The following is a 23,708-nucleotide window of genomic DNA, read 5'->3' on the forward strand; positions in this document are numbered from 1 at the left end:
GGGGGCGCTCTGCCTCTCGCCGATCCAGCGGCTCCGGTGGACCTCCCGCAGGTGACCCTGCGGACGGTCTGCTGGTCCCGAGGCTGCTGTGGACCTTCTGCAGGCATGCCTGCGGGAGGTCCACTGGAGCCGTTTGCCGCCCTCCCGGCAACTGGCAGAGCGCCCCCCGCGGCATGCTGCCCCAAGCATGCACTTGGCGCGCTGGGGCCTGGAGCCAGCCCTGCCTATAAGTCCTACAGAAAGAGGGGAAGAGCCTATGGAGATACTCAGAGTTCAGAGCCCCAGGAGGATACAGGAAGACTCACAGAAGATTGCAAGGGAAAATAAAAGACAAGAGGAGTCTCAGCCAGAAAGAACAGGAGGAAGGCCGGAGAATCACACCATCACCAGGCAAAGAAAGGTCTATGTGATTGGCGACTTCCTGCTAAGAAAAACAGGCAGGTCTCTCACCAGAGCTGATCCAGAGAACAGAACGGTGTGCTGTCTGCCAAGAGCTAAGATACAGGATGTGGACTTGAGTCTGAAGAGGATCCTAATGGGAACAGGAAAGAATCTACTGGATTGTCCTTCATGTGGGAACAAATGATCCTGTTAGATTCTCGCTGGAACATATCAAGGGAGACAATGCCAGGTTGGGGAAGATGCTTAAGGAAATGAAGGCTCAGGTGATCTTCAGTGGGATTCTGCCTGTCCCTAGAGGAGGAGAAGATTATGATGATCAACAGATAGCTCAGGCAGTAATGCTATAAGGAGGACTTTGGGACGTCCGATCACTGAGAGGCATTCATGGACAGAGGACTGTTCTCATGGGATGGACTCCACCTGAGTAGGGAGGGAGATAGACTTCTGGGATGGAGATTGGAACAATTGACTAAAAGAGCTTTAAAGTAGGAATTCAGGGGAGAAGGTTTGAAAATGCTCATGTAATCTCCATGCCTGATTTTAACATTGAAAGGGAGGAAAATCAAGTAAGAAAAGAAACAGCAATGGAGAATGGACATTAAGAGGAAGGATAGCACTGATACCAGTCATATAGGTGACACTGGCAGTAGAATGACTATACCCAGTTGGGCAAGGAACGTCCGTGAAGCCAAGCGGCAACAATTAAGATGTTTCTACACCAATGTAAGGAACTTGGGTAACAAAATGGAGGAACTAGCACTACTGGTGTAGGAAGTGAAACCAGATATTATGGGGCTAACAGAAACATGGTGGAATAGTAGTCATGACTGAAGTACAGGTATTGAACGGTATGTGCTGTTTAGGAAAGACTGTCGGAAGACAGGATACTGGGCTACATGGACCTTTGGTCTGACCCAATAGGGCCATTCTTATGTTCTTAAGACAGAAAAAGGCAAAGGTAGTGGAGTAGCATTGTATATAAATAATGAGGTAGACTGTAAAGAAATTAGAAGTAATGGAATGGATAAGACGGGGTCTGTTTGGTCAAAATCACTTTGGGGAAGAAAGCTACTAGTGGTTCCCCTGGAATAGTGCTTGGGGTGTGCTACAGATCCCCAGGATCCAATTTGGATATGAAAAGAGAGCTCTAATATTTTTAATGAAATAAATACTACTGGGAATTCTGTGATTACAGGACACTTTAACTTTTCAAATATAGATTGGAGGACAAGTGCTACTACTAATAGTAGGGTCCAGATTTTCCTGAATGTGATAGCTTACAGATTTCTTCTCCAAATAGTTGCTGAACCAAAATGAGGTGATGCCATTTTAGATTTGGTACTAGTTGTAGGGGACCACGTTGGTTCGAGTGATCATGAGCTAATTCAGTTTAACTAAATGGAATAATAAACAAAAAATAGATCTGCCACTTGGATCCTTGATTTCAAAAGGGCTAACTTTAAAAATTAAGGCAATTAGTTAGGGAAGTGGACTGGATCTGAATGTGGAGGAGGCTTGGAATTACTTTAAGTAAAAGTTGCCGAAGCTGTTGGAAGCCTGCATCCCAACCAAGGGGAAACAATTCTTAGGAAAGAGTTTCAGATCAAGCTGGATGAGCAAGCATCTCAAACAGTGATTAAGAGAAAGCAGAAAGCCTACAAGGAGTGGAAGATGGGGTGGATCAGCAAGGAAAGCTACCTCTTGGAGGTCGGAAAGTGTAGGATAAAGTGAGACCTGCCAAAAGTCAAGCAGAGTTGGAGCTTGCAAAGGGAATTAAAACCAATAGTAAAAGGTTCTATAACCATATAAATAAGAAGAAAACAAGGGAAAGAAGAAGTGGGACCACTAAGCACTGAGAATGGAGAGGAGATTAAAGATTACCTAGGCATGGCCCAAAACCTAAACAAATACCTTGCTTCAGTTTTTAATGAGGTTAGTGAAGAGTTATGGGGTTATGGCAGGGTGACCCATGGCAATGAGGATACAGAGGTAGAAATTACCACAGCCAAGGTGGATGTCAAATTCAAACAGCTTAATCAGACTACATCGGGGGGCCTGGAAAATCTCCATCCCAGCATATTAAAGGAACTGGCATATTAAATTTCAAGTCCAATAAGCAAGGATTTTTAAGGATGTTATGATAGGATTGTTAATTTGGGCAATTGATCTTGGATTACCACCAGATAGGTCTGCTCAATGGTCTGCTCAATGGTCTGCGGGGAGATGTTGGATGGAATGGGAACTGAATTACTGCAGAGAATCCCTTCTTGGGTGCTGGCTGGTGACTCTTGCCCACATGCTCAGGGTTTAGCTGATCGCCATATTTGGGGTCGGGAAGGAATTTTCCTCCAGGGCGGATTGGCAGGGGCCCTGGAGGTTTTTCGCCTTCCCCTGCAGCGTGGGGCACGGGTCGCTTGCTGGTGGTTTCTCTGCAGCTTGAGGTCTTCAAACCAATTTTGAGGTTTTCAATAACTTGGTCCTGGGATAGGGGTTGTTATAAAATTGGATGGGTGGGGTTCTGTGGCCTGCCTTGTGCAGGAGGTCAGACTAGATGATCAGATTGGTCCCTTCTGACCTATGAGTCTATGACTGGAGAATTGGTAATATAGTTCCTATTTTTAAGAAAAGGGGAAAAAATGATATGGGAAACTATAGGCTTGCTAGTTTGACCTCAATAGTATGCAAGCTCTTGGAACACATTTTGAAAGAGAAAGTAGTTAAGGACATAGAGGTAAACAGGAACTGGGATAAAATACAAAATGGTTTGACAAAAGATAGATTGTGCTAGACCAACCTGACCTCTTTCTTTGAGAAGATAACTGATTTTTTTAGACAAAGGAAATACAGTAGATCTAATCTACCTGGATTTCAGTAAGGCATTTGCTACAGTTCCACATGGGAAATTATTAGTTAAATTGGAGAAGATGGGGATTAATATGAGAATTGAAAGGTGTACAAGGAACTGGTTAAAGCAGAGACAATTATGGGTCATGCTGAAAAGTGAACTGACATGCTGGATGGCAGTTACTATTTGAGTTCCTCAGGGACTGGTCTTGGGACCAATCTTATTTAACATTTTTATTAATGACCTTGGCACAAAAAGTGGGAGTGTGCTAATAAAATTGCAGATGACACAAAGTTGTGAGGTACTGCCAATATAGAGGGAAACTGGATTATCAGATAAGAAGATCTGGATGATCTCATAAACTGGAGTAATAGAAATGGGATGAAATTTAATAGTGCAAGGTCATGCTTTTAGGGACAAAACAAGAATTTTTGCTATAAGATGGGGACGTATCAGTTGGAAGTGACAGAGGAGGAGAAAGACGTGAGTGTATTGGTTGATCACAAGATGACAATGTGATACGGCTGTGAAAAAGGCTAATGCAGTCCTAGGATGCATGAAGCAAGGTCTTTCTAGTAAAGATAGGGAAATGTTAGTACCATTATTCAAAGCACCAGTGAGACCTCATCTGGAATATTGTGTGCAGTTCTGATCTTCCAAGTTGAAGAAAGATGGAACAGGTGCAGAGAAGAGTTACTAGGATGATCCGAGCAATTGAATACCAATCTTATGGGAGGAGACTGAAAGAGCTTGGCTTGTTTAGCATAACCAAAAGAAGGCTGAGGGGAGATATGATAGCTCTCTATAAATTCATCAGAGGGATAAATACCAGGGAGGGAGATGAGTTATTGAAGTTAAGTGCCAATGTGGACACAAGAACAAATGGATAGAAACCTGCCCATCAACAAGTTTAGGCTTGAAATTAGGCAAAGGTATCTAATCATTAGAGGAGTGAAGTTCTGGGGCAGCCTTCCGAGGGGAGCAGTGGGGGCAAAAACTGGCTTCAAGACTGATCTTGATAAATGTCTGGAGAGGGGGTGGTATGATGAGACTGCCTACAATGGCATGTAACTGATCTGCAACTGTTAGCTGGAAATATCTCCAATGGCTGGTGATGGGACACCAGATGGGGAGGGCTCTGAGTTACAACAGAGAATTCTTTCCCAGATGTCTGGCTGCTGGGTCTTGCCCACAAGCTCAGGGTCTAACTGATCACCATATCTGGGGTTGGGAAGGAATTTTCCTCCAGGTCAGATTAGCAGAGATCCTGGGATTCTTTTTTCTTTGCCTTCCTCTGCAGCACAGGGCATGAGTCACTTGCAGGTTTAAATTGGTGTAAATGGTGGATTCTCTGTAACTTGAAGTCTTTAAACCAAGATTTGAGGACTTCAGTAACTCAGCCAGAGGTTAGGGGTCTATTACAGGAGTGAGTGGGTGAAGTTCTGTGGCGTGTTTTGTGCAGGAGGTCAGACTAGATTGATGACCATGATGGTCCCTTCTGACCTTAAAGTCTATGAGTCTACGTTTTCTGTCTTTTTTTTTTTTTAATCCTTGAGTCCTTAGTAGAGGCAAACCAGAGTCCAGACTCTGACAACATGCAGTGGTAGGTCTTAACTTTATTTGGCTCTCTGGTCTGTCTGGTTGAGATCTCAGCAAGAAAGAGTTTAGACATCAGTTAAGTAACAATAATGGTTGCTTCAGTAACCAAGTGAGCTAAACTTAGACTATGCCTAGCTGCATGCAAACTGCATATATTGGACAAGAAGCCCTTTGGAACAGGGAATACATCTTCTATCTATTAATAGGTGCCATGTGCCTCCTTTGAGATGTTAAATACCCTCCATTCCCATTGGCTTTGTTGAGAACTGAGGATGTTCAGTATCTCAAAGGAAGCACTTAGCATCTCCCAGAGATTTAACATTAAACTTTTAAAGAGACACTAAATACTAGAGCAGTGTTTCTCAAACAGGGGTCCGTGGACCACCTGGGGGGCCACAAGGGGGTCCGTGGGCCCCGCTGATCAATTCCTCCCCCTCCCTCCCTCCCTCCCTCCAACTCCTCATTCTCCCTCCTGCATGCCTCCAGTGCCTCCTGCATGCTAAAAGTTTGGCAGCGCAGTGGGGCTAAGGCAGGCTTCCTACCTGCCCTGGCTCCGCGCTGGTCCTGGAAACTGCTGATATGTTTCTGAGTCTCTGGCAGGGCAGGAGGTCTCTGTGTGCTGCTCTTGTCATGAGCGCCAATTCTGCAGCTCCCATTGGCCAGAAACTGCAGCCAATGGGAGTTGCAGGGGCAGTGTCTGAGGGCAGGGGCAACACACGGAGACCCCCTGGCTCCCTCGGTCTCTTTTGGGAGCAACCCGAGGTAACTGCCGCCCAGTTGGAGCCCTCACCCACTCTCACACCCATACCCCCTACTTCAGCTCAGAATCCACACCCAAACTCCCTCCCAGAGCCTGCACCCCACACCCCCTCCTGAACCCCAACCCCCTGCCCCAGCCTGGTGAAAGTGAGTGAGGGTGTGGGAGTGTGAGTGACAGAGGGAGGGTGGATGGGTGAGCAGGGGGAATGGCCTTGGAGAAGGGGCAGGGTAAGGGCTGAGCAGGGAGGCTTGGCGGGGGGGTCCCAAAAATTTTTTAAATCAAATGAGGGTCCTCATGTTGCTAAAGTTTGAGAACTGCTGCACTAGAGTCTTGAGATCTCCCTGCTATAAACAAACTAAATTCAAAAGACAAACATTTTCAGAAGAGGTTTGGGCTTTACCTTGGTTAACAGATTGATGGATGTTGGAGACATCATCCTTGGCCACCTTTAGTGATGTGGCTCAAAAGGTTATGGATATGAATGATATGAATATGGGCCAAAGACAGTAACTGTGGCTCAGGGATTACAGCTCGTTAAAAATAGTTTACAGTTGTGGCTGTCAAAATGTTTATAAATGCCTTTATAAATACACCTCTACCTCAATATTACGCGGTCCTTGGGAGCCAAAAAATCTTACTGCGTTATATGTTATATTGAACTTCCTTTGATCCACCGGAGTGCACTGCACAGCCCCGCCCCCCCCGGAGCGCTGCTTTACCATGTTATACCCAAATTTGTGTTATATTGGGTGGTGTTATATTGAGGTAGCGGTGTACTTATTATTATAGGATTCTTGGTGATCACTATGCTAAGTATATAGACTACCACAAATACTGAGGTGTTTATGTGCTTTGCCAAGGCGAACTGGAAGATTGGAATGGTACCCATACTTATATAATTAAGAAGCTTAGCCTTGGGATTTATGCACACACTAATTAGAGAGCAGAGTTTACGTTCCTCCCACAAAAGGAAACAAACCAATAAATGTGTATGAGTGCAGAATAGCACAAACTTTGGGGGACTTTTTATTCAAAATATGGAGCTATTTAGTATAACAAAATGCAGTTTAGGAGAGAGAGATGCAATCGCTTCAAAATTAAAAGTTATTCGTACAAAACATAGAGAAGGAAAAAAAAATCTTAACAAACCTGTTTTTTGGGATCACTGGCAGCCTTGACTTTTTCAGCAACATCTCCCAGAATTTTGATAAGTTTCCTCTCCTTAGAAAACTCATCATTTAAGGTTTTTCCTGCGCAGAATTGGACAGCAGCTAGTAGTTTCTGATACCAGCTTTTGAAATGAGCTTCATTCTGTGCATCCTTTAACAGCCTGAAGGGAGGATGGAGAAAAAAAGTTGTGTACCTAAAACTGATTTTTTTTATACCACCTCTAGCAAGAACAATGAACGTACTCCAGACTAATCTGTATTTGGTGGCTTTGGGCAGTTTAACAGGAGAGAGTGAAAAAAATATTTATTTGTTGGCAGCAGTCAAGTTCCATCTGATAACTAATGAGATTCCAAGAGTGTAAAATCGATAGAAACCTATTTCTTATTGCCATCCACAGAGCAGTTCCTGACTTGCTTCTTATTTCTAAAAGAAACATTTGTCAGAGGAATGTATTTTCTACTTTCTTTTGTCCAGTTTTATACATATATACACAATACCCACCACGGCAACTGCGCATGTGCACACACAGACCTTGCAGACTGTGGGTACATTTAAAAAGTTCATATTGGTCTTAAAAGTGCTATAGTTTCAGCTGTATTCACCATTTTTAAGTGCAGGAATATTCCTGAAATCCATAAAACCTCTAAACCCTGAGTTAACTTTTTATGTGCATCCACTGCATCCATCTCTTCTTTGTCAGAGGTGGATCCAGACTAAAAACCCAGTTCTGATTCTGATGAACTTTGGGGAAGTTTTATGGCTTGAGTCATCACCAACATTGACTAAGGGGTAGGGTGAAAGAACAAGTATATTGATCTTTTGAGCCTCATTCAATTTTCTCCTCCATCCACAGCCCTGTCCACATGGGGAAAAAATATGCTTTTTTTCAATTGAATTTATTTAACTCAATTTGAACTGCCCTTCCCGCCACCACACCTTTAACTTCCAAGTAGACACAGTTCAACACCTTTAAGATCATTTGAGCTGATCTTGGTGTATGCTAGTTTGACTGAAAAAAAAGTCATCCTTTTGTTGGTCTGCATAGATATAGAGCTAATTTGTAATTAGCTTTCTGCCTATCTCCTGATTCGTTCTTCTCCCCTTCCATGAGCAGCATTAGACCACTCCCAGCCTCATGATCCTCCCACAGTCCGACCCCCCCAAAACCTCACTCTGCCAGTAACCCTGCCTGAGCCCCAACGTAGCTTCCCTAGCTGACCTGGCCACTGAACACTAAGAACAGCTTTATTTATCTGAGGTTATCCAACTGAAAGCTATCCAGTTTTTTAAGGTTTAAAGGAACAACATGCATACACATATTAATATGACACACATTAGCAGAAAAAAGATTTTACTGCACAGATGTCAGAACATGACTTGGGACTCCCCTACACCCCTTAGCTCTGCCCCTTTTTGTCAATGCATTACAATAAAGCTACCACAGCCAAGCATTTATATATTTTGTGCCTGAAATCTCTGTTCTGATTTAACTGAATAAAAGAAGAGTGTAAAGATTTTACATATTTTTCCCTGCTGACATTTTTTGTTCTTTGTTGTCTTTTATAAGACAATTGCTCCCCTGGAGCTTCCTTTGCGACCCAGACAAAGTGACAATTCAATACAGAATAATATCACCTGCTGGTTTCTGACAAACTTTCCCAATAGCATAAAGAATCTGAATTTTTACAGGTTTGTAAGCACTGCAAACACTGAAAGTACCTGTAGTGTTCTGCTAGTAATGCCTAGACATGTAAGGGAGGAGATACAAGTAAGTTAGTCTGTCATCTTCTCTCCCCCTAGGAGTTGGAAATGACACTTCTTAGTATAGTCTATTGCAAACAAATAATTATATTCTGGGCTGAACGAGAATATAAAGTGTCAGTGCACTGTCTTGTGGGAGATAAATTCCAGCGTACAGACAGACTCCACACCCTTAGTGGCAGAGCTTCTGTTGCCATCCTCACTCACTCGAACAGCTCATGCATGATGACTGATACTAGCTAGAGTCGCTGAGGTTCAAAAACTGTGTCTTAGGGTTTGGCTACACTTGCAGCTGTACAACGCTGGAAGTTAAAGCTGTCTTCGTACAGCTGTGTAGGGAAAGTGCTGCAGTGTGGCCACACTGACAGCTACCAGTGCTGCAGCGTGGCCACATTTCCAGCAGTGTTGGGAGTGGTGCATTATGGGCAGCTATCCCAGCGTTCAAGTGGCTGCAATGTGCTTTTCAAAAGAGGGAGGTGGGGTGGAGTGTGACAGGGAGCGTGGGAGAAATAGAGAGAGTGGATTTTTGGAGCTGACACTGTGTCAGCTCCCTGCCTTGCAAGTTCTAAGGACTTGAAGATACACAGCTCCAACCTTCAACCATTTTAAAAGTTTTGACCCCATCCCCCACCGCTCTCTCATTCACTAAATGCAAATAGCCTTCAGACCAGATAAGCAGCTGCTCCAAAACAGACCCTCCCACCCTACCTCCGGGATGCTTCTCTCCTCAAGCAAATACTAGGGGATCCTCTCCCTGCCTCCGCTCGAGCAAACAGTAGCTGTGTTTGTTTTTTAGATAAGCAGTTCCGGGAGCCCCGAGTTCACAATAAAACAAAGAGAGGCATCACGACAAAACAAAGAGTGTTATCTTTACTTAAAAAGTATTATGGGAAGATTCTGATGGTCAGTTACAGTGTAGTAAGATTAATCACTGCTTACACTGGCACCCCAGCGCTGCAAGAGCAGCGCTGTTCTCTTTATTCCTCTCGTCGAGGTGGAGTACAGCCAGCGCTGTAGCCAGGGAGATACAGTGCTGTATGTGCCTTGCCAGTGTGGATAGGGAGTACGTTACATCGCCAGTAAAGCCGCCACCAGCGCTGTAACTCTCAAGTGTAGTCAAGTCCTTAGACTCCATAGTGTGACTTAACACAGTTGTAACCAGAACATATATTTCTTAAAAGTCACTGGCCGTTCTGAAGAGCGAAACCATTCTAGTCCAATTCTATCAGAACTGTCCTTGATAACTGTTTTTTCAACATGATTGTTGCTGATGCAATGCCAGCTGTTGTGCAGACAGGGAGTTTCAACCTGTCTCAACTATAGCAATGTAAAGAAGTAAACACGTCATTTCTAGCTTACCTAACTCACAGGAGGTGAAATTCACCCTTTCCACAAAGCCAGAGTAAATAGCTTTTGTGTGAGTAACAATACTGGGCTGAAGCAGGGTACTATTTACTCCTGCAGGTATGCTCTTTGGGGCTGCTGTTCCTATCTAGGATCATGCCCCTTTGCATGCAGTTCAGCCCACTGAATCTGTGTAATCACAAGGGGCAGTTCCTACCCATTCTGCACTAGCCTGTTCAGAGTGAGTATACAGCCCTCATCACATGATATGCAAAGGTCGCTCTGCATGACTGCACTGGCAGGGCCACGAATGTACCACAGGGATCAAGGGGCTGTGTAAATCTTCTATCACCTCTCTGCAACAGGGTGAGTTTCAACCATATTTCTTGGATGCTGTTCATTATCTTCCATGACATTTTCTTAAAAACAAAATGGTGTTCCATCGACTGTGTGGGGGTAATCACTTGATGTGATGAAAGTACCGGCACAACACCGTAGTTAAAGTGTTCTGTAAAAAGACCATACCACTTTTGCTCTCAGAATTGAATGTTTAAATTTGTAGAAGTACTGTTCATTTTCTGTTGCTACAGGAAATGTGATCTCAACTCAGAGATGACTTGAATATATACCCATTACATACAAAAAAGCTGTGAAGAGAATGTCAATGTTGCGAAGTCAAACACTCAAAAGTCAGGAAATGCCAGAATTAAGGATGCCTGTTCAACATTTAATTTCAGTTCCCTCGTGCATATGCTTTCTGATACAGTCTTTAATTACATCATTACATACTATTTTTTCCCCACAGAACAACTGCTGTCAGGAACTGTGGGCTTTAGTTCCCTCAACTCAGCCTGATTGATGAGTCCAGCTTGGTGGCTGCAGAATCACTTGACTGACTGGCCCACAAGATTGGATACAAGGAGCCAACAGATCTGCATTTCAGCTCAGGCTCCTGACACTTGCTTCATTCAGTGCACAGGAGAATAAGTGATAGTTCACTGATCCTCGTGCAATATTTTATTTTTTCCTCATTGTACAAAGGCCTTATTTACTGCACACTATTCCAGTCCTGCTCTGTAAAACGGAATTATTAATTTCCGCAGAGGTTTTTCTCTGGTGCGCATCGCTACGGTATGTAAGTGCTTCACAAACATTAATTAATTTATCTTCCAAAATGCCTGTGAGCTAAGGTGGTATTATTATTCCCATTTTACCAACTGGGAACAGAGGCTGAGAGGCATTAATTTCCAAAGTGCCTGATAATTTTGAATGTCCTATTTGAGATACCCAAGGCTGATTTTTCAGATAAAATAGCATTTTATAGCACTTCATTTGTTCAGAGCACAGCTCCCATTAACTTCAGTTGCATTTATGAATGCTCAACACTTTTGCAAATCTCAGGTCAGGTGTCTTGAGTCAGGCACACAGAAAATGAGAAACTCAGCTACTGAATGTGTTTGGTTTCAGTAACTTGACCAGCATCCCATAGGAACTCCATGGCAGAGGTAGGGATAGAATTCAATTCTCCAGTTAACATTCAACTGCCTTAACCATGAGACCGTCATCTCTCCTTTTGCAGTCCCCTGCCCCAGTACTACAACTAGTACATACATTCCAACTAATGCGACAAATGAGGAAGGGGTCCTCCTTTTAATATTTGAACTCACAAGGCTGGGTCTAGGTTTTTTGCTGCCTCAAGCGAAAAAACAAAAACAAAAAACTGTCATGGTATAATTCCCCACTCTGAACCTTAGCGTCCAAAAGATGGGGTACCAGCATGAATTCCTCTAAGCTTAACTACCAGTTTAGAACCTGTAGCACTGCCACCAACCAGGAATTCCAGTGCCTGGTACACTCTGGTCCCCCCAAAACCTTGCCCGGGGACTCCCAAGACCTCTGGATCTTACCACAAGGAAAGTAAACCCTTTCCCTCACTGTTGCCTCTCCCAGGCTTCCCTTCCCTGGGTTACCCTGGAAGCTCACTGTGATTCAAACTCCTTGAAACTTGAAACAGAGAGGAAAATGCACCTTCCCCCTTCCTTCTCTCTCCCCCTCCCAGATTCTGCCTGAGAGAGAAAGTAATCCTAACACAGAGAGAATTTAGCCTCTCTCTCCCCCTTCCCTCCTTTCTCCGCACCAATTCCCTGGTGAATCCTGACCCAGTCCCCTGGGGTCTAACCAGAATAAAAAAACAAGTAGGTTCTTAAACAAGAAAAGCTTTTAATTAAAGAAAGAAAAAACAATAAAAATTATCTTTGTAAATTTAAGATGGAATGTGTACAGGGTCTTTCAGCTATAGACACTGGGAATACCCTCCCAGCCTAAGTATTCAAGTAGAAATTAAAATCCTTTCAGCAAAATATAAATTTGAACTCCTTCCAGCCAAATACACATTTGCAAATAAAGAAGACAACCATAAGCCTAACTCGCTTTATCTACCTAGTACTCACTATTCTGAACTTATAAGAGCCTGTATCAAAGAGATTGGATAGAAACCTGGTTGCACATCTGGTCCCTCTGAGCCCCCAGAGTGAACACCCACCAAAATCTAACAGCACACACAAAAACTTCCCTCCTTCAAGATTTGAAAGTATCCTGTCCCCTGATTGGTCCTCTGGTCAGGTGACAGCCAGGTTCACTGAACTTAACCCTTTACAGGCAAAAGAGACATGAAGTACTTCTGTTCTATTAACCCTTCATTATCTGTTTATGACAAAAACAAAAAACCTCTGGGAGGGCAACTGCTGAAGTGTCAGGAATGCCGCCCCTGAAATTGTGCTGCCCCAAGCATGTGTTTGGTTTGCTGATGCCTAGAACCGGCTCCGTTGACTCATTCCCTGAGCACAGTCCATCCTGGGCACTGAAGGAGGCTGGGGCCATTTGGAAAAAAATAGCATGTGAGAGAGTCTAAGGATTTCTAAATTAGTGTAATCTACATGCTGAATGGGCTGGAGCACTACAACTCATACCATTTTAGAATTCTTTATACCCACTTATATTTGTTTCTGAATTTGGCCCCGAGAGCATAAATCATATGAATTCAGCTGTCTCTTTTTCTTATAGTATCAATTTAAATAAACTATGAAGGCTACCTTCTCCTGTATGAAATATTCCTTTTAGGATTCAGTCATCTTTGTTCTTCTTAAATACACAGTACTGAGATACCTTTCCTCTAATGAATCCACAGTCTGGAATTCATTGGAACCAGGAAAAGCAACTTTTTCTGTTTTAAGTAGAGACACTTCCTGTATAGGAAAGATCAACCTTTTTGATCTATTTTTAGTTTATCATTATGGCCAAGCTCCAGGAGAAGTAAATTCTAATAATCTTAGCACATGCATGTACTTCACAAATGTTTCCTTTTAAGTTGAAAATGGGGTTAGGACCAGATTCCAACTGCTCATGCATAAGCCAGAGGTTTGGGGAGGGACACAGAGGAGAGGGGAAGAGTCAAAATTTTGATTCCTTTGTTTCATGAGGCCAAGCTTTGCAGGAAGGTGGAGCAGCTCTCATGATCATGCCCTCCACTTTTGCAACAGCTGGAGGCCAGTACTGGAGGAGAACACAAGCTGCACAGTTTCAGCACATGGCAGTTGCAGAAATGGAGTGTTCCCCTTTTTACCGTATCTCTTCAGAGAGATTCTGTCCACCGCAGTGCTCTGATGACAAAATACATCCGGAACTGAAGCTCTGGCAATGAACTCCCTACCACTCACTCCTCACAGATGTTCTTTTAAAAGCCACTGTATTGACCTTAATTTGCAAAATGATTGGAATTAACTAGATTTGACTTTCATCTTCATTTTATAAAAACAAAACAAGGTGGATATCAGAGGTCAGCCTTTAATGTAATGACTCATTCTGGGTTCTGCTGTAGTGTTTACTCTGCAACTGAACAAATAAGCAATTGGAATTCTGTCTTCACTGTTGCCTAGCCCGCACATCCCCACACATCCGCTGCAGTCTGAGAACCAGGCACAGATAGGAGCAGTTGTGCCCTATGAAATCACAGGATGAACATAATCATCAAGACACGAATGACATTTCCAAGACACGACTGGACACACTAACAGCTGTTGTCCCAACAGGAATGCACTGTAATTAGAATGACTCAAGGTCAGGGATTGTGAAGCAAGGAAAAACTCACATTTAGCCTCTGATGTTTGCTACAGAAGACTGCATATTAGAACTAACCCTGAAATCTTGCTTATATTCCAGGCCTGCAGTCCTGCAACATAGGGGTCTTGTGGACCAGCAACAGAAGAACAGATGAAGCTCTCCTTCTACGGATGGGCTCTTCTCCAATCTCCTCATCTCTTACTTTGATACTTGACTTTGGCCAGAGCAAGATAGGTGGTTTTAGACTCACTGTCAATAGATCACAGGCTGGGGAATGTCACAAGGAGGCTAAGAGGGGAAGGACTCTGAAGTTCAATGATGTAGTAAAGGAGAGCAAGGAGTCCCAAATAGCCTACTATGGGTTTGCAGGCCCTTAACAGATACGAGGGACAAGAGAGACACAATTTGCCTGAGGTTCATAAGTGAGGCATGGTTGGTAAAACTTCTAAGAACCCTAGGCAGTGATAAGGACAAATTAATGTTTCCATTTAATAAGATGGTTTGGTGTTTTTAATCTGTATATCCACTGTATATACCAGCACATACACTATGCATACACAATAAAACATGATGAACACTTCCATTTTCAAAAGCAATGAGTGATTTTGGGGGTCTCAGTTGATGAGAACTTCAAAAGACCTGAGTGCACTCATAGTCAGAAAATCAGGCCCTGTTAAGGTGTCCCAGATTGGGTGCTTGAAAACCAAGGCACCCAACATCACTAGTCACTTTTGAATATTTTGACAAAAATATTCATATTTTGTTGTAAATATACAGTTTACTCCTGTTGCTTTAATCCTCTGTTTTACTCAGCTGGAAGCAGGCAGACTCAGAGAAGGAAAGGACATTACTGCAGGACTCCAAAGCTTAGTATAGCAATGAATGCTTTTAAATGTCATTACACAGTCCCCAGTATTTGTCAATAGGTTAGCATGAAAAATGGTTGTTTCTCCAGAGGGGTACGGGCCATGTGTCTAAGGGAGGCACCCACCTTGGTATATACAGGCATGTCCTGCAACACTCTGAAGACATCTTTGAAGTTCACAAAATGCATCAAGCTATGGCATATGCACATGCACAAAACATAAGAAAAGAAAGAGCAATCTGAATTTTAATGAGAACCCAGGAAAAAATATTTTAGGCTGCTAGGATGCAATGAGGAGAGTCAGGAAGTGGGTGGGGTGGGGTTGAGCAGTGGGGATGAGCACAAGGTCTGAGTACAGTATTGTTAAATCCCATTGCAGGTTGCTCACAGGGATTAGAATCATAAATGTGACAAATGAGTCACAGAAATGTAATATCTGTAGCACATCTGTGAAGGGCAGTGAGGAAGAGTGGGCAACTCACTGCTACTAATTATCCCAGTTGCAAGTAAAATATTTAAGATTATACTCTTATTAGCTTTTCCTTTTTCTCTCCTAAAGGAAGGTTAGATTCTGCAAGGTTCCTTTCCAGCTAATTACAATTCTGTACACCCCACCAAAGATAACAGGAATAATCCCTTTGATAATGATATCAACATAGCATACGCTATATAGAAACTATAGATTCTAAAGACTCATGAAGATCTTTACAAACACACCCCTCTGCCTACATATCTACAAGTGTATCTCTAGACATATAGAATGGGCCTAGAAGAGGCCAAATTTGTCTCAATTTTTAATTGGTCTTCTCATGGGGTGGCCCTTTGCCAATTCAGAGAGAAGGAAAGAGGAGCCATACCCACTTGTTTTGGAAGGCAGGTATATACAAATTATTCTCTCTATGGACCTGCCCCTGCCCCTTAAAAACAGTTTGGTGTCCAACCACCTAGGCAATGCTTCCAGAAGTGGAAAAACATTGGAAAAGATAACTTGGAAATTGGAGAGGGGACCAAACATACAGGAAGGAAAATTCTGGATTAGCAGAAGACAAGGCCATGAGAAGACCAGTTAACAGATGAGATAAAAGTGGCTTATCCTCAGAGTGGCCCTCCACCATTCTGTATACAGCTATTGAAATGTAGTAGCTAGCTGAGCAACAGAGGAGAACGACAAAAACAAACAGTCTATACCACTGAGACCCATATAACGTCTAACATATTGGTGAACATCATGCATTGTGAATTGACTATATGACCCCTATCTTTTTCATCTCTAACTTCTGTGTTATCCACCTCAAGCAGGCAGGATGTTCCTGATAAAGCCATCAGAAATGAATGTTAATATTGGCACATATTTTGTTTTCCTTAGGCTTCAGAGTCAGCTGAGATGGTCAGGTACTCTCTCTTAGAGCTACTGTATCAGGCATTATCTGTAGATTTAGGAAAACACCCTTGGTGCACCATTCCATATCTGAGAAGTTATGCAAACACACAGAAGGGCTAAAAACTCTTTGGGTTCAAATGAGAACTTAAACCATCCACAAACTGATGGAGTCACAAAAGAAGTGACAGAAAAGTGTTCTAGCTTGTCCTGCTCATTTTAGACCTCATCCCTCTTTTTACAGAGAAAGGGGAGAATTAATGGTGACTTGTTGAGGCTATTTGGCTAACTGCCTACTAAATGCTGATGTATTAGATGAATGTTTTAAATGTTTACATTTTATTTAATATTTAATTTTTAACTGTTTTAGATGAATCATGTGGGGTGGAAGATGAACCATATTTAACAGTGCACAGCAAAAGACGGTTACTCACCTTTGTAACTGTTGTTCTTCGAGATGTCTTGCTCATATTCATTCCAATTAAGTGTGCGTGTGCCGCGTGCACGTTCGTCGGAAGATTTTTACCCTAGCAACACTCGGTGGGTCGGCTGGGTGCCCCCTGGTGTGGCGCCGCTATGGCGCCGGATATATACCCCTGCCGACCCAACGTCCCTCAGTTCCTTCTTGCCAGCTGCTCCGACAGTGGGGAAGGAGGGCGGGTTTGGAATGGATATGAGAAACACATCTCGAAGAACAATAGTTACAAAGGTGAGTAACCGTCTTTTCTTCTTCGAGTGCTTGCTCATATCCATTCCAATTAGGTGATTCCCAAGCCTTACCCAGGCGATGGGGTTGGAGTGAGATGTTGCAGAATGCAAAACTCTTGAGCCAAAGGCTGCATCATCTCTGGACTGTTGAACCAGAGCATAATGTGAAGCAAAGGTGTGGACCGAGGACCAGGTAGGTGCATGACATATCTCCTGGATAGGTGCATGAGCCAGGAAGGCGCCAGATGAAGCCCAAGCCCTGGTAGAATGCGCAGTGATGTGGCTTGGGGAAATATGAGCCAAATCATAACAAGTGCGGATGCACGCTGTCACCCAAGATGAGATCCTCTGAGAGGAAACAGGTAGGCCTTTCATTTGGTCTGCTACCGCGACAAAGAGTTGGGGCATTTTACGAAAGGGTTTTGTCTGCTCAATATAAAATGTGAGCGCTCTACGGACATCCAGGGACTGCAATTGTTGCTCCCGTCTTGTTGAGTGTGGCTTCGGGAAGAAGACCAGGAGAAAGATGTCCTGGTTAACATGAAAGGCCGAAACCACCTTAGGGAGGAATGCTGGGTGTGGTCGCAACTGCACCTTGTCCTTGTGGAACACAGTGTATGGCGGATCCACAGTAAGAGCCCTAAGCTCGGAGACTTGTCTGGCCGATGTAATGGCTACGAGGAAAGCTGTCTTCCAAGACAGGTATAGTAGCGAGCAGGTTGCTAACAGCTCAAATGGGGGAGACATAAGTCTGGTTAAAACCAGGTTGAGGTCCCAGGTCGGGACTGGGCGGTGTACTTGGGGGTATAAGCGCTCCAAGCCCTTGAGGAACCTCGGAACAATAGGGTGTGAGAACACGGAATGGCCGCCGTCGCCTGGGTGAAAGGTAGAGATGGCTGCCAAGTGTACCCTCAGTGATGATACTACTAGGCCCTGCTGTTTGAGAGACCAGAGGTAGTCCAAAATAGAGGGGATCGAGAACTCAGTGGGAGTAAGAGTAAGCGTTTTGCACCAGCAGGAGAAACGCTTCCCCTTGGCCAGATATGTTGACTGGGTGGAAGGTTTCCTGCTACCCAGGAGAACTTGTCTTACTGATGCAGTGCAATGTAACTCTGACTGGTTTAGTCACACAGCAGCCACACCGTGAGGTGAAGGGCCTGCAGGTCCAAGTGGTGAAGTCTGTCATGGTCCTGAGTTATGAGGTCTAGGTGGAGTGGCAGGGTAATTGAGTTGGCTATCGACAAGTCGAGCAACGTGGTGTACCAGTGCTGCCTGGGCCATGCTGGAGCGATCATGATGATGCACGCTTTGTCCCTGCAGAGTTTTAACAGGACCTTGTGAACCAGCGGGAACAGTGGGAAGGCATAAAGGAGCTGGCTTTTCCACGGCATCAGGAAAGAGTCTGAGATCGATCCTGGGGAGAGACCTTGGAAGGAGCAGAACATCTGGCATTTCCTGTTCGCGCGGGAAGCGAACAGGTCCATGTGGGGAAATCCCCACTTCTGGAAAACAGAATGAATAACGTCCGAGCAGATCAACCACTCGTGAGACAGGAAAGACCTGCTGAGTTGATCCGCCAGAGTGTTCCGAACGTCAGGGAGAAAGGACGCTACCAGATCTATCGAGTGGGCTATGCAAAAGTCCCCGAGTTGGATGGCCTCCTGACAAAGGGGGGAGGATCGTGTCCCTCCCTGTTTGTTTATGTAGTACATGGCCATTGTGTTGTCTGGAAACACTGAGACACAATGGCCTTATAACTGTTTCTGGAATGCCTGGCACACCAGGCAGACTGCTCTCAGTTCTCGGACATTTATGTGTAATGCCAGCTCCTGAGATGACCAAAGGCCTTGAGTACAAAGGTGTCCGAGGTGAGCACCCCAGCCGAAAGTTGATGCGTCCATCGTCAGGGACTTTGAGGGTTGGGGCGGATGGAACAGCAGCCCTGTACACACCAGGGAGGGAGTAAGCCACCATTCTAGGGAGCCTAGAGTGCTTGGGGGAATGGTGACTATCGTGTCTATTGGGTCCCTGCCCAGGCGGTACACCGAGTTGAACCAAACTTGGAGAGGACAGAGGCGGAGCCTGGTGTGTTTGGTTACAAACATGCAGGCAGCCATGTGACCCAGGAGACCAAGATAAGCGTGAGCCGAGGTAGTCGAGAAATTCTGTAGACCTCAGATGATTGTTGCCATCGCCTGAAACTGCGACTGTGGTAAGCAGGCTCTGGCTAGACTGGAGTCCAGGATAGCTTCTATGAAGTCTAACCTCTGCATGGGAACCAGAGTGGATTTTTCTATATTGATCATCAGGCCTAGATGTGTGAACAGGTCCTTGATGATGCCCACATGCTGAGTGACTTGTGTCTCGGAGGCCCCTCGGATGAGCCAATCATCCAGATACGGAAAAACGTGTATCCGACGTCAGCAGAGGTAGGTGGCGACTATGGCCATACACTTTGTAAATACTCTTGGGGCTGCAGAAAAGGCCAAACGGCAGGGCCGTAAACTGGAATTGCTGACGGTAGGCTACAAAGCGGAGGTATTTCCTGTGTGGAGGAAAAATGGCGATGTGAAAGTACACATCCTTCATATCGAGGGCGGCATACCAGTCTCCAGGATCCAAGGACGGGATAATGGTCCCCAGGGATACCATGCGGAACTTCAACTTTATCATAAACTAGTTGAGTCCTTGCAGGTCTAGGATAGGTCTGAGACCTCCCTTCGACTTGGGGATTAGGCAATAATGGGAGTAAAACCCCTAGCCCCTTTCATCCATTGGTACCTCCTCTATAGCTCTGATGGCAAGGAGCGTCCACACCTCTTGTAAGAGGAATTGTTCGTGAGAGGGGTCCCTGAAGAGAGACAGGGTTGGAGCGAGGGAGGGTGGGGTTGAAATAAATTGGAGGTGTTACCCATATTCCACTGTGCATAGGCCCTAGTGATCTGAAGTTAACTGGGACCACGCCGGGAGGAAGTAGGAGAGACGGTTGGAGAAGGGAGGAGAGGGAACCTGGCATGTAACTGGTACGCCGCCCTTGGGTGCACCTTCAAAAGTTTGTCTTTGGTCCTGGTGGTGGTTTCGAGGGGCCTTGATTTTGGCCCCCTTGGGGTCCTGATGGTCATCTGCGACCACCTCAGCTGCACTGCCTGCCAAAGTCCTGTCTTTGTCTTGGCACAGATTATGGGCGGTGAGGCTGGGGACGGAAAGGCCTGCGTTGGGTCACCGGTGTATGCATGCCGAGAGAGTGCATTATGACCCTGTTGTCCTTCAGGCTTTGCAGCCTGGGGTCAGTCTTTTCTGAGAAGAGGCCTTTACCATCAAATGGCAAGTCCTGAATGGTATACTGCAGCTCCGGTGGGAGGCTTGAAACCTGAAGCCATAAGATGCGCCTCATGGCAACACCCGAGGCCAGAGTCCTGGCTGCTGAGTCGGCTGCATCCAACGAGGCCTGGAGGGAAGTTCTGGCCACCTTTTTCTCTTCCTCCAAGAGGGCAGCGAACTCTTGGCGGGAGTCTTGAGGGAGAAGCTCCGTAAACTTACCCACTGCCACCCAGGTGTTATAATTATAGCAGCTAAGCAGGGCTTGTTGATTTGCCACCCGGAGCTGTAGGGCACCTGCCGAGTACACTTTGTGGCCGAGTAAGTCCATTCGCCTAGCCTCCTTCAATTTCAGGGCTGGCGCCTGCTGGCCATGGCATTTCCTCTCATTAACAGACTGGACGACTAGTGAGCAGGGAGGAGGATGGACATACAAGTACTCGTACCCTTTAGAGGGCACCATATATTTACGCTCGACTCCCCTGGCCACAGGAGGGATAGAGACTGGAGACTGTCATATAGTATTGGCATTGGCCTGGATGGTCCAAATAAACGGTAGGGCCACTTTAGTGGGGGTATCTGCCGACAGAATGTCCACTACCGGGTCCTCTACCTCCGGGACTTCCTCCACCTGGAGGTTCATATTGAGCGCTACCCTTCTTAGGAGGCCCTGATAGGCTCTCAGGTCGATTGGAGGAGGGCCCGAGGAGGATGTTCCTGCCACCGCCTCATCTGGAGAAGAGGAAGAGAAGATGCTGGGGACGAGCGGGTCCTGTGTTGCCTCTTGCTCTTGGGCGACCTCCTGATCCAGTGGAACCTGGGAGTCCGGTGGGTGAACTGGGGCTTCCTCCGTAGCAGTCGGAGGGGGATGGCTAACCATCACCTCTGGCACTCAGTGCTCTGATGGGACAGAGCGGGATGGAACTACTGATACGCCTTGGGCCTGGTGGTACACCCAAGGTGTCCAGAAAGACCACTGATGGGGTCCTTGGTCCTGGTTCTGAGTCTCCTGGAAGACTCTGTTGGGCACATCAGAATCGCAGTCCTGTGCATAAGAGCTGTCTGCGTGGGACGACACTGATGCGTGTCTGGATGGCCATGGAACGGAGCTAAGAGTAGCGGGCCAGTGAATGGGATACTGAATGGTGCCGCGAGTGTGACCGGTACCGAGGAGGAGAACAGTGCCAGGACTGCGAGTGGAGTTGGGAGCAGGAGTGCCGATGGGACCGTGATCGTGAACGGTGCCACTCTGCTGTGCCGACAGAGAATGGTCTTATCAGGGCAGGCTTGATGATAGACTGTATTACCCGCACCGGCGGTGCCGGGGGTTGAGGCAGCGTTGACTCTGTCATGGCAATCAGATCCCTTGCCGTTGAGAACGTCTCCGGCGTGGATGGAATAGTAAGCTCAACCACGGCTCGCACCGGGGAGCTGACAGGCACCAGACTCAATGGCACTTGTGGGACCGGAATCGATGGCGCCGCAGCAGGTGTCGGAGCCGGGCGATCGGACTTAGAAGAGCTCTCTGGCTGCGGTGCAGGTGGCACGGAAGCAGCAGGAGTCTTAGGCTTTCTCGACCTCGGGGAGAGGGAGTGGTGCCAAGTCGACTTCAGTGCCGGCGACGGCCGGTGCTGAGAGGCCTTGGCAGTACCAGCACGGTTCGGTGCCGAGGAGGTGCTTCTGCCCGCCAATTGACCAGCGCTTGGTGCCGAAGGTGGAGGGGTAAGAGCCGCCTCCATGAGGAGCTGCTTTAGCCGAAAGTCCCGCTCCTTTTTTGTTCTCGGCTTAAAAGCATTGCAAATGCGACACTTATCTGTCAGGTGAGGTTTCCTGAGGCACTTAAGGTAGGAGTCGTGTGGATCTCCTGTCGGCATCGGCCTGTGACGGGCCGAGCATGGTTTGAAACCCGGTGAATCGGGCATGGGCCTCGGCACCGGGTGCAGGGAAGGGGCTAATCCCGGAACCCCTCTTAACTATACACTAACTGTGAACGATAAAAATGAACTATAACTATATAACTTTGAACTATGTACACAAAAAAATAACTAGAGAACTACGAGTAGCTAGGGAGGTGGAGGTCAGTAAAACCGCACTCCACTGTTCCAATGACCGACACGGGCGGTAAGAAGGAACTGAGGGGCAGTTGGGTCGGCAGGGGTATATATCTGGCGCCATAGCGGCGCCAATCCAGGGGGCGCCCAGCTGACCCACCGAGTGTTGCTAGGGTAAAAATCCTCCAAGGAACGTGCACACGGCACGAGCGCACCTAATTGGAATGGATATGAGCAAGCACTCGAAGAACAACAATATACTTTTGGTACTTCACACAGCTCAGACAAAAACTGCAGTCAGATTCTCTTGCTGGTTTTCAGCTAGAACAGCATTCTTTCGTCTGTGTTTCAAAACACTGATCTTGAATACTTAACCAAAAAATACATCTGTTTCCACTGAAATTTTGTTTTAAAATTGTCATGACATTTCTATTCATTGTAGGCTAATTACTTTAAAAATATTACCTAGAACAGATGCCTAGACGTCAGGGACTTTTTAACAGTGTAGCATTGTTGCACCATAGGTATTAGATGTGATAGTTAAGCTTGAGGCACACAAAGTTTATTTGGCAGTCAAGGGAATGGTTGCCTTTCACCAATCCTCAGTAAAACAGACAGAACAGAATTAACATCTCAGCAAACCACCGTTGCACTAATAAGCTGATACTTTAAAAGAAAAAAAAAAGAAAAGGCCAACGTACCAGGATTAGTGATTATCCCAAACCAAACTGCATACAAACACTGCTGAATTCTGTGGGAGTTCAGAAGCTGAATAAGACTCAAGTTTCACTAATGACTCCACCTTAATGAAGTGCCAGGACAAAACTGCAGGGATAATGATCCAAAACAATGGGATGTCTAATCCAAATCTGAATTCTGAAACTCAGGCTCATTTCTTGAGTGGTCTCAGCCTCTAAAAGCTGAAGAACCAACTCCTCATCCATAGAACCAGGAGGAGTCACAAAAGCACAAAATGTATCCAGAATACAAAAAAGCGTATAGCAAGTTTGTTACACTTAACATCTTAAGAGCTGAATAAAGGTTATGAATGGAGCAAAATTATTTTGGGGTTCATTGAGAAATGGTTCTGTCACTGCCACTCACATCTTACCTATAAGTGCCAGCCTATGCCTCTGTGTTTGTTTCAAATGGACATTATTCTTTGGGCAAATGCCACATTATTGTCAGACTGTCATGCAATGCCTCACTCCGGTAAGCTGGAGAGCTACAAGTCACATATCATTGTAAAAGGTCACCATCAATTTGTGAATCATGGAGTGAAACCAGGTGGTCATTGCATGTATAGCCGAAAGGACCATCTTCTCATGTGCAATTGCATTGTAGGCTTGTAATGAATGAGAGTGTATGTGTGGGAGTGCTAAGTTCAC

At 45.5% G+C, this 23,708-nt stretch overlaps 1 protein-coding gene across 4 annotated transcripts in view; it reads right to left on the minus strand.

The window, feature by feature from the left end:
• PIK3C2G (phosphatidylinositol-4-phosphate 3-kinase catalytic subunit type 2 gamma) overlaps nucleotides 1-23,708 on the minus strand; it is a 335,543-nt gene that overhangs the window by 144,329 nt on the left and 167,506 nt on the right. For all 4 annotated transcript variants that reach the window (XR_003997645.1, XM_030541961.1, XM_030541971.1 and 1 more), the window contains one exon: nucleotides 6,756-6,936. Coding sequence is in view for 3 of the 4 variants with exons in the window: in XM_030541961.1 (XP_030397821.1) it covers nucleotides 6,756-6,936 (181 nt within the window). In the remaining variant the exon portion in view is untranslated. The remainder of the gene's footprint in view (nucleotides 1-6,755; nucleotides 6,937-23,708) is intronic.

The sequence above is a fragment of the Gopherus evgoodei genome, chromosome 1 (genome assembly GCF_007399415.2).
Source record: "Gopherus evgoodei ecotype Sinaloan lineage chromosome 1, rGopEvg1_v1.p, whole genome shotgun sequence".
In the NCBI taxonomy this organism is placed as follows: Eukaryota; Metazoa; Chordata; order Testudines; family Testudinidae; genus Gopherus; species Gopherus evgoodei.